Consider the following 12,166-nt stretch of genomic DNA (forward strand, 5'->3'; position numbering starts at 1 on the left):
CGAGTGCTTTTGTTATTAAATATTAATATGTATGACACGCATTATCTAGCCCATCTATTAAACAAACTACTATCCAATTAAGTAATAAAGCAACTAGACACCTCTGCTATATAAGACACATACACACATATAATAAGTACAATAACAACAAAAGTGACGATTGTATTTATCCATTAACAGGTGGAAAATTGCATAAAATAGCTGTAATTAAACGAAAGAAAATTGAATTTAATCAGCTTTCATAGAGCAAATGTGAGCATGAAAAGTCAACAGTGGAATATGCATGAGCAGCAACAGACAGACAGACAGCTGTGAAGGTGACATAAGTGAAGAGACAAAGTCAACAACTGACATTCACTTGCGTTTCAACGTGATTGCTGTTGTTGCTCTGCGTAGCTATGCATTGGCATAATTACGAAAACAGATCAGCTGGACAAACTCAACGAACCGCAAGTCAAATGTCTGTCAGACACTCGGCAGCGCACAGACACACAGTTAGTGGAAGAGACAGCAAATATGTGTGTGTGGGTGCTGTTGTTGGTGTGGCTAACGCAGTCTAGCAATTACTTTAATTAAGAAAATCAATTTTCTAATTAAAACATTCATGCGCTAACACTTGCAACACCTTTTCACAACTACAGCGCAACATATTAATGACAGCTAACGGTACAATGTTAATTTGTGTTGCATTTATATGCAGGCGTTGACGTGCTTGATAACCCAGTGAACGAAATATTTATCTGTTGATTACTTACAAAATTCATTCTACAAAACCTTTCATGAAAGGTGATTTATATCTTTGGCGGTATCTCTATTCACGACCAACATGGAGGTATGAATTCATATACATAATCATATACGGTCGACTGTCTTGTCTACTGGATCGGTTTAAATCCTCTTGAGGTATTAAAAAGCACCTTAGGACCTTAACAAATATCCGAAGACTCAGAGAGGCATGCTTTTACAGCGACGTCATTCAAAGAAGTTTGAAAAGAGCAAGGAAGTTGGTCGGTTCGACAGTCGCAGACCGTAATTTTCTCGGATTAATACAAGTTTAATATCTATGAATTGGATGGTATTCGCCATGTAAGGAGAAAGTCAGGTAAACTGTTCAGCAGAGAATGCCTACGAAGAACAGTATACCAGGTCGTATACAGGATGGTCTGGGACTGTTTTTCTTATAACGTACTGAAAGGGATTCCTTCGATTAATGGTAGAGTTAGCGATGAGGCATATACAAAAATTCTGGAAACCAATTTGTACGCTCTACCACAGTTCGAAGAATCAAAAAGAACTGGATTCCATCCTTTGGAAGAGGATGATTGATTTGGAGGATGATATGGAGGTCGGATTACTGCAAAAGCTTATTTCGTTAATACCAGCAAGAATTAGAGTGTTCATTAGGGCAAAAGGGGGCGGGATTGAGGTATTTCCCAATAGATATAGTCAATTTATGAAATAAAAACAAAGCAAATATTGTGATATTACTATAACTTTATACGAGTATGCTTCCATATATATGTGTATATATGTCTCGCAGTCATAGGTGGGTAGCATAAGATTGCACACATATTGTTACTTTCATAGTCGTGAATTTTTTATGAAGTCTAGTGTGAACCGCATAACAACAAGCACTCACTTGAATATACAAACTGCTCTTATACGGACACATATGCACATTCACATACGTAAACTAGAAAGTATTCGCTTTTTATTTGATTTGAAGCTATCTTCATATGAGCATATACTGCGCTGACTGCCAGAAGTAAGTGCTTCGTCTTTCTTACGATATCTCTTGGATGATAATATACTACTTCACCTGCAACATTGTATTTGTACTGGTACTCTATGCATAAATAGTTAGCTAAACAGTATGGTGGTAAATATTCTAAATGATGATACTAAATTTTACTCAGGTTACGAATTTCAACGATGGAAAAAATATAAATGAACTCTACTATATCAAATATTAAGTTGGCAAATATCTCCCTTCCGCTTTTTTGTTCTTTATTTAATGCTTTATAAAAAGTGCGCCGTTACGTTCGATAATCTGTTCTCATCTTGAAGGCAACTTCGTAGAAGCCCCCTCCTTATTTGTTAGGAACTCGGACGGTCACTTTTCAAAAGCCTCTTTGAGTTCAACTTTTAACCACCAAGGGCGTTCGCCATGGACAGGAACAGGTGGTAATCACTTATCCGCTATGTCCGGGCTATAAGGTGGATGCGATAAAACCTCCCATTCCAGCTCCAGTAACTTCTGACAATTAAGCGTCTGGCCACATGATGATTCCCTTCCAATCTCATCAAACACACAAAAAAACCTTCCTGGCCGTCAATCCCGGCTTGGCCACTGTTTGGGATGATCCACGACCGTTTACGCATAATACTGTCGGATCACATATTTTCGTCGCCAATCACCATTCGCTTCAGAAATGGGTCGAGTTCGTCCCCTTTTAGCGGCATATTGCAGGCGTTGATTCGGTTCAGAAGGTTTAAATTTAATGCAGATCAACTCAAGAGTAAAATAAAATTTTCGACCAAAATATATCATTTCTATACTCAAATTAGTATAATTAATGTTCTTAAAATATAATTTTTTTAATAAAATACATTCATCATACTCAGATTTCTTAAAATTCTCTCGAAATTTTTGTATTGCGACATTGCCAGCTAATCCTCGAACAATTTTCACAAAATACATTTTTTTCTCTCAATTCGCAAATCGCCAGAGCTTTTATTTTGCGGCAACATTTAAAACGAATTTTTGTATTTTGCTTAAACTTTCTAGCTGATTATTTTCGCTAAACCCCATTAAAAGTTTATAAGCTAGTGCAATTTGCTGTCGCATCGCGAAGAAGCAGCAGAGTAAGCGAAGTGAGAGTAACACAGACAACTAACAACAATAACAACTTTATGGTGCTGCAATGACATCAGCAACAATTGAGCAAATATTACGAGTATAGAGGCAGTTAAGAAATTTGCCACATTTGTTTTTTTTTTTTGCATAGCTAAGTGGATAGTTTGCGCCCCAGAGAGAGAGAGAGAGGAAAGTTGAAAATCTTCAACAAGTAAATTTTATAATAGAAATTTCATAATAGTTTGTGTACGGGCTTATAAAGCAATAAAACCGAGAGCAACAACAATAGTCATAATCTTACAGTAATGAAGGCGATAGCGACAGACACGGCGTGCTCTGTCTTGTCACTTGCATACAACGGACACCAGGGCGGATGAGTGCTATATGAAACAAGGCCCACTAACGTAGATACGCCGATAAGCCGAAGGAGTGACATACAAAACGCCGTTGACAGTAAGGCTTCCGTGCTACAGCGAGCGTGAGGTTAGAAATGTGTATAAGCAGCTATTTAACCGTTGGGAAAAGTTGCTGCGGCGACACACAAGTAAGATTCAACATTAGCGTATAGACTTTTTTATAATTTCCAAAACTCATCTACAGCGACGCAAGCAGGACTACTTAGCTAATGAAAGGCAACGGAAGTGATAATGAGAAGTTGTGAAGACATATAAGACGTTAGATTGAAGAAGCGCTAGAGAAAGAGCGGAAGGAAGAAAGCAGCTTAATGAAATGTTACGAAAAACTGCAAAATGACTTTACAAATGAGGCTGCTGCTGCCGCGCTGGAATGTCAACGCTATTGGAAACCAGGATATCGGGTTGCCAGACAATCAACGTGGATATGCGCGACGTGACACTAAACGTCAGGAGGCAAGGCAGTTTTTGTGCTGATTATCAGCCGTGTCTGCTGGCTGTCGCTGATGAGGTGGAAAGTTGTCGAAGCTACCGAGACGCAAAACAAAAAGGCGACGACAATTTTTATACAGACTATGAAGGCGACAATGAGTTTAAGCGCTGGCATTAGGAAATTAGAGTTGACGTTAGCGCGGATGGAAAATGGATGTGCAAATGATTCTGTCACCAACCGACGCTAATACTCATTACGCTATGACAGTGTGAAGCCTGATGGACGCGCAGTCTTCGCTGAAGTAGGTGCAGTTGTTGGGAGAAGTGAAGAATTGGCTCCGGCCTAGCAACACTAGTAAGGGCTGAGGCCTCTTGGCAAGCGCTGGTAATTGAAAAAAGGGATAAATAGCTGAACGAACGTGCTGTGAGTAGGAAAGTGAAGCTCTTGAAGAGCTAAGCAAAAGTGCAAATAAATGCGGAATGAGTTTGTGTAGAGAAATTCTTATATAACAACAAATAGATGAAGTGAGTTTATAAATTTTTTTGTTAAAATAAACTGTAAATTTCAATAATTTTTTTCTAATACAATCAGGTTGTCATTGTTATTGTGGTGGCAGTAACAATTTTAACTATTATTGAAATAATGTGAAAAAATGCTGGTGAAAGTCCTCTGTTGTATGAAAGTCCGTGCCCGTTTCAATCACATGTACCCGAATATCATGGGAACGAACTATACAATCATCGTCATCGGCGGTCATGTGGCTTACGAAGGATTGCTTTGCCTGGGGTAGAATCTAGTTAACACACATAGGTTCACTTTCAGACATCAAAGGTATTTTTCACCTTTACTATATACGGGTTAGGGAAGATAGGCTTCCTTATCAATGATCCTTAGAATAGTTTGCGTTCATATCCTTACCGATATATAAAAGCCATCTTATGAATAAGGAAAATTTAAATAAAAATTCTTAAAAAGATTTCACTATTTTCAACTGCTGTTCAAAATTTAATTTACCTCCGAAGAAATATGCCCCCACTCTCATTTACCAACCCACTAGAATTACTAGCCATAATTAGCATAAGTACATGTACATAAGAGTGCGTACATTTTGAGTGGCTCTATGCCGATACTCGTGCGGATTAAGTTTCAATAAGCCTCTAAGTGCTCGCAACATATTGTGGCAATTTCACAAACTGCCTGCGACGTAGCAATTGCAGCGATGGATGAGGGGATTTCGTCAAATGGCTAATGATATTGCGAAGAAATGAAGAAAAACGAATAATATTGCAATTAGATGGCGTTAAAGTTTGAGTGGCATAACTATTAGAATTTAGGGAAGCAGAACGTTGATTATGGACTATGGAGAAAAAGAAGAAGGAATTTAGTTGGACGCAACGAAGATTCAGTTAAGTGGCTTGAGTGTCTTGATGCAGTATTTAAATGGTAGCTTGAAAGCAATTTAATCGCAGAAATGTTTGAAATTTTGCTCAAATTTAACATTTGAAATTATATGCTTACCAACTTTGTATTTCAAGAAAAAAATTTTGTTTTTTTGAAATTACAATTTTTTATTTATTCATCTTAATTTTACTTTTTACACATTTCATTTGACTTATAAGTTATTTACTTGGAAATTTTTAACTACACAAATGTTAGAGTGTTTCGGTTATACACTTTGCTATTGCCCACAACTGGCACTTACAATTTACTTAGTGAGTTAAGTTTATTTACAATTTCTGCCACTAAGCATAAGTATTAAATTATGTATAGTAGTTCTAAATGAAGTTTATCTTATAAGTTTATAGCTAGATTTCGTAAAAGTATTTAGTGTTTTATTCTAAATAAAATTATATGCGCTTTTTAATACAAAAATAAATGAAATTTAGTGCAAATTTTGCTAAAACGGAAGCGCAATTTTTTTATCTCTGTGAAAAGCAATTCCTAAATTATATTTTTTGGAGAAAGTAAAATAAAAATATATTTTTTTTATAAAAAAAATTATTTAAAATAAATAATATATTTTTGAAGTTATCAAAATTATTTATAAAATTAATTATAAAGGAGTTTATTATTTACACTAACAATTAAATGCTTCGCTATCATAGCGTAATTTATAATACATTTAATATTATTTTTAAGATGTTTTATGTGTTTTTCAAGCATTTAGCTATCTTTAACTTCATATGTTTTTTATAAAATTTTTTTATAATTCTTAATATTATTTTAAGTATATTATTAATTTAATTTTTTATGCATATTTAGCAATTTTTCCTATCATAGACTCTAAATTTAACTTACGCTTACTAAATAATAGAAGTATTTATTACATAAACAGCTTAACTGGATATTAAAAAGTTTTGAGTTTTCTGCTCTTTGATTATTATTTTTTTATTTTATTATTTTTTGATTATTATCTTAATATTTACATATATTTTTTTAAACCTATTTAGCTAAGGGATATTTGCTAAAATTTTATTTAAAATATTTTAAATGAATTTTTATGTTCATACATATATACAAAAAATGTATTTATGTATTTACTTTGTATCAAATAAAGTATAATACAAGACACATTTAAAAAATTTGAGATTTTCCTAACTTGTTGCTTTTTTATTTTTTTTTAAATAATAAAAATATTTTAATAATGAAAAAAAAATTACTAAGAAAATTTTAATTTTTTTTTTCAAAAGAAAAGCTACCAAAACTTGCTTAAAATTCCAAAAGAAATTAAGTTTACTATTGAAATTTAGCTATAACTATATTTTTTTGAGTAAGCGCAGTCTCACACATACATACTCACATATAAACATACGCTAATTTTGATTTGCCTCCATTTTGTTCAACTCTACGCTTAAACACACCCACAATTTCAATACTCACACTCGCGCCTACATTATGTACCACACATACATATGAATATATACTCAGATACTACATCTGTCTGTAAGTATACTCAGTTCGCTTGCCGCCCCATCATTAAATCATCTACATATACGGTTTTTTTGTCTACTATACGATACGATTTTCTAAGCTTACATTTAACGCGCACACCCACACCATTCAACATGCGAATTCCCTCACATATACACACACACGCAAACAGCTATGCGCTGACGCAAGTACCCAAGCACCCATGAACTCATGACCAACTAATGTTATGCCCGCTTACATTATGCCTTATTACATGTTTTATTCAACTTAAATAGCTACATATCATATAAATATATATGGTATATGCATGTGTGTTGTTGTTGTTTTATGTCTGTTTTTATGTTAGTAAATACGTGTAATATACGTTGTGTGTGTGTGTGTGTGTGCAGCAGCAAGCGCCGAAATGTTTTTCGTGCACTAAAAAGCCGCTTTGCTGCTCTCAACTGCTGTGTGTGCTCCTCTTGCTGCTGCTGTTGTTGTTGTTATGGCTTTTTACACATTCTGCTTGTTGTTGTTGTTCGTCATGTGTAATTATGCCAGGTTAACATGCACATACGTCTGTATTATTCGGTAAGCCAGCGCTATTATGGCCGTAATGCCATGCAAATGCGTTTGATATGATTTAGTCGATCCGCCTACATCGCCATGATACATCGCTGCTGGATTATCACCTGTTGATACACAAAATAAAAACAGACATGTAACGGTATTAAAATCACAGAATTTTGTTTTAGTAAAATAGCAAAGCAGATTAGTAGCCTCTAAATATTATAGTGGCTTGCTAATAAATGGAATTACAACTAGATTATATGTACTGTTGATTTTGTCGGTGTTAAATTACGGCAAATATTTTCGGCTTATTTTTGAAATAATTACATTGATTGCAGCGATTCGTTGTTAGTGAAAATAATTAGAGGTATAGTGGGAGTTTTGAGCACAAATGAAAAGCTTAGAGACTTCATGTAGGGTTTGAGCGTTGAACACGGCTTAAGGCTTAATAAATTAAAATATTTATTTTAATATTTTTTTCTTTCTGTGACTTTGTTGGTGAATTTTCCATTAATCCATTCACAATTAAAACAAATATTTTTACATTTGGTAATACATGACGTATGAGCAACATATTTGCCTACAAATATTCAAATTCTGTTGGAGTAAGAACTGTTCGTAAGTATGTACGAATTTGAGACCCCAAAATACATTTTGCTTAAGAAAGAAACAAACGCGAAGATATTCAGGTATATGGGGCAAGAAATGAATATGGAATATGGGCGTGGGCCCATATGATACGATATGTTAGGGTTATATGAAAGTATAAGGAACGCTAAACATTCTAAAAAGCGGCGATACTCTAATTAAAATTTTTTAACATTTTTTTCTGATAACATGGGCATTCTTTCAGATGATGAAAAATTTATCACGATATTTCGATATTTAATTGACTCAGGCTATCATTGGACGGATAGATGGTCTAATAATGATAATTGTGTAAAAACAACCTTCCCCTGCTTTATGGTGCAGAAGTATGAACGATGTAACATCGGACGGCACTAGGAGTTTTCGAGAGCAAAATTTTGCGAAAGATTGGTCTCTTTCGACACTTAGTCGAAAAAAAACTATAATACTCTCTGCGAATTTCAAAAGTTTAAAAAATAATCTCGAATACCATACATCCACAACAAGGCCTACAATATGGAAGAAAGTCTGCAAATATTCTGGTTTTTCAGGTATTCCAGTTAAAGAGAAAACAGAAAAATCCTTAACCCCAATCCTATATTTACTTAAAACCAGCATAAGTGCACAGCTCCACAGCTTTCACCAGCCGTCATAGTGTGCGTGCAAATATTTCGCAGCAGCGCTGCTGTTGTCACTGCGGTTTTGTCAATCGCCAATACATGCGAAGCAAAGTTGTAAAAGTAACAATAAACATACATACATATATGTATTTGTGTGTGCCTATCGATTACACGTGTATACAGTTTTGAGAGAGTAATTGTTGTCAACGCTGTGGCATTTACACGCCATCAACAGCAATGTCAACGCTTTGTAACAAACTACAAATATGACTGAACGTGTATGTGTGCCACAGTAATGGTGTGCGTTTGAAGGTGTGACTGACTGACTGACTGTGCTGGCTGTTGTGGCAGCAACACACAGACACAAGCAGACAATGCAGAGCATTTGCATTTATGCCACATGGCGTATGCGTAACATAACACAACAACAACAAATACAAGTAAATACATACGATTATTGTAAGTTTTTCAGTTAGCCTTTCACATGCGCCATATGCTTAGGTACTCGTATTTTCGGCACGTGGCCCGGCGTTAGCACAGTTCATGGTTTTGTAATTTTCATAAATAACTTTTATTACTCGCACAAAGAATGCGCACGCTGAATGATGTTGCGGACGTGCAACAACAAACATCAACGACCGCAGAGGGCCATCATCACGGCAGCAACAACAGCAACATTAAAATGAGCGCATTTGCAAACAACAGAAAAAATTCAATTCTCTTAAATATCCTCTACCGCCAACCAACCAACCGCCAATGCCAACATTTGAGCCGCTCTCCACTTGCCACAACCGCAAACAGTGTGCAACATTTAATATTTTAGTATTATTTTTATGTTGAACGTTTTACGGTGGCACATTTTATGCGACGGCAGATATGCGTAAGTTACTGAAATATATGTCGCTGTAGTTGTAAGTAAACAAGGGGGACTTTATATATATGTATATATGTATATATGTATATATATATGTTCACATTATACACGTTATGTGATATTAATCGCGCAAAAAATTTACGAGCCAAGTTTTTATAACAAATTTACTTACGCGCTGCGGAAACTAAAAATAATCTAATATCGTTAAAAGAAGTTAACTTTTAAAGTACTGTGGAGCTGGAGCCTGTTGCTTCAAGTCAACGAGATATTCAATTTAAGTTGGAAGATACTTTACGATATATACTTTCACAGAATATCTGAACTCTGTCTCACGCTACTTGCTCTTATTGAAGAGGTAGTTGAAGGTAAAGAAAGGCACATACTTTCAAGTCAAGTTTGGACAGTTCTAATGCAAAATGTTAAAGGCAAAATATGTCGGCATAAACCATCTATCAAATTGTTCTCAAAGATTCACTGAATAATTTAATATAATAATTAATAATAATAATATAAATTTAAAATAATGTCCGCAGTTTAAAGTTATTCATCTTTTAATGTTAATGTAAAAACAGAAGATCTCACTTAGACAGCCTTGGCGCTGTCCATTGTGGTACCAATAAAACTCCCTGTGGATCAAAGACCTTTAGGATTCAGCAAAACGCTTGGAATCCGATACAAATTTCTTAAGACGGCTAATATAGATTCTAGCCAATTCGCTAGGATCGCCGAAAAAGGGCCTTCCGAGGTGTTTCAACCTCAGTCTGACAAAAGCTGGACAATGAAGAAGGAAATGCTTAGATGATTCCATCTCGCCTTCCTCCATACAGCTTTGGCAACTTGCATCTGGCTCGATCCCAAGTCTCACCGCATGGGTACCCATTGGACAATGTCCAGTAAGCACACCCATGATGACACTAAGATGGACCCTGTCCAGAGAAAGCAGTTGAAAGGACCGCTTACGTTCCACAGAGGGCCAAAAGGACCTCGCCACTGCACAAGTACTGGTAGTTGACCAGCGTTTGACGAGCTCATGCGTAGTCTGCATGTCCAGCGCTCTTGCGCAGGACTACCAATACCCTCCCATTCCGACGTCAATGTAGCTAGGATACCCTCCCTTGCAAGCTTGTCCGCTATACAGTTACCAACGATACCGCGGTGTCCGGGTACCCACACTAGTCGGATCTCACAATAGCTAGAAGCTATTGATAAGGATTTAAGACACTCCTTAACTAGCACAGAGCGTACCGTCATCGAATCCAATGCCAGTATTGCCGCCCTGCTGTCGGAGTGAATACATACCTCTCTAAAAGAGGTCACCATACGGAGCAGTGCGTCCACTGCCACTTTAATCGCAGCGACCTCTGCTTGGAAGACACTACAGTAGTCAGGTAGCCTAAAGCTGGTATTGATAGAGAGCTTTCTGCAGAAAACTCCCCCAACCACCTTTCCCCTTAGCCTCGATCCATCCGTGAAAAAGCTGATTGCACTTCTCCTCTATTGACTTCTTCCTTCCCACATATCCCTCGTAGGTACATGTGCAGAGAAGAAACCTCTCGGGGACGGTTCCGCGGTGCAGTGGTCCAAGTAGTTAGGGATGCAATCGAACCGACGGAGAATTTCAGAATGCCACTGCTTGGGACCGATCATGTACCCAGCGTTTCTGAGTCTGACAGCTACCTTTGCCGCAGTGCATCTACCGGGGATATCCACAGGTGCGACGTGTAAGATAACATTCAAAGCTATAGTTGGTGTTGTTTTTAGGGATCCGCTGATTCCAATGAGAGCCGCTATTTGGACACGTTCCAGCTGTTTAGCTAGGGTGACTTTCTCGAGTGCCCTCCACCAGACGACTACGCCATACAGCATTATAGGTTTAATAATAGGTGTGGCATGACGGGCTTTTATATAAGATTAAAAAAAGCTTACCTCTCGAAATGCATAAAACCTTGGAGTCTTATTTAAAAAATAGAAAGTTTACTGTCAAAGTAGGAGACTTCATATCTGAAGAACGACCAATAAGAGCTGGTGTACCTCAGGGCAGTGTTTTAGGGCCAACTCTATACATAATATATACAGCTGACCTTCCAACAGCTAGTAATGTTTTGACATCAACTTTTGCGGATGACACAGCTTTAGTGAGCCGAAACAAATGCCCAATTATAGCATCAAGAGTATTAGAAGATCATTTGATTTTTGTCGAAGAATGGCTAACCAACTGGCGTATAAATGTAAACGAACAAAAGTGCAAGCATGTTACATTTTCCCTAAGACCAAAAACGTGCCCGGCAGTTAAAATGAACAATATTTTAGTGCCCCAAGCGACTGAAGTAACATATCTTGGTATTCACTTAGATAGAAGGCTCACGTGGAGAAAACACATATCGAGCAAAATAACCTGCATGAAGATAAGAGCTGCAAATTTAAATTGGCTTCTAAACAAAAAATCAAAACTTAGCCTAGACAACAAAGTTCTGTTATATAACGCGATAATAAAACCGATTTGGATGTACGGCATTCAACTGTGGGGTACGACCTGTGCAACCAATATCGATATAATTCAGAGATTTCAATCAAAAATGCTTAGAACAATCACGTGCTCGCCATGGTACATGCGTAATGAAAATATCCATAAAGATCTTGGTATTCTCATGGTAAAGAAAGAAGTGGAGAACAGCAAACACAAATATTTATCCAAACTCCGAGACCACCCAAACCCATTGGCTAACGCTTTAGTACATTCTTGCAATCAATCACGTCTAAAAAGAAGAGATATGCCAGCACACTGATGAGCAACGTTTCACCAAAACAACTCAATCACTTGGTTGAGCTTGTCTAGTTTTAATTAGAATTAAGATTTAATAA

At 36.6% G+C, this 12,166-nt stretch overlaps 1 protein-coding gene across 1 annotated transcript in view; it reads right to left on the reverse strand.

The window, feature by feature from the left end:
* Nucleotides 1-6,381: 6,381 nt before the first annotated feature.
* Nucleotides 6,382-12,166, reverse strand: part of LOC105211624 (uncharacterized) — a 131,185-nt gene continuing 125,400 nt past the window's right edge. The window contains exon 8 of the mRNA XM_011183149.3: nt 6,382-7,305. Coding sequence (XP_011181451.1) covers nt 7,166-7,305 — 140 coding nt within the window. The 3' untranslated portion in view covers nt 6,382-7,165. The remainder of the gene's footprint in view (nt 7,306-12,166) is intronic.

The sequence above is a fragment of the Zeugodacus cucurbitae genome, chromosome 6 (assembly GCF_028554725.1).
Source record: "Zeugodacus cucurbitae isolate PBARC_wt_2022May chromosome 6, idZeuCucr1.2, whole genome shotgun sequence".
NCBI lineage: Eukaryota > Metazoa > Arthropoda > Insecta > Diptera > Tephritidae > Zeugodacus > Zeugodacus cucurbitae.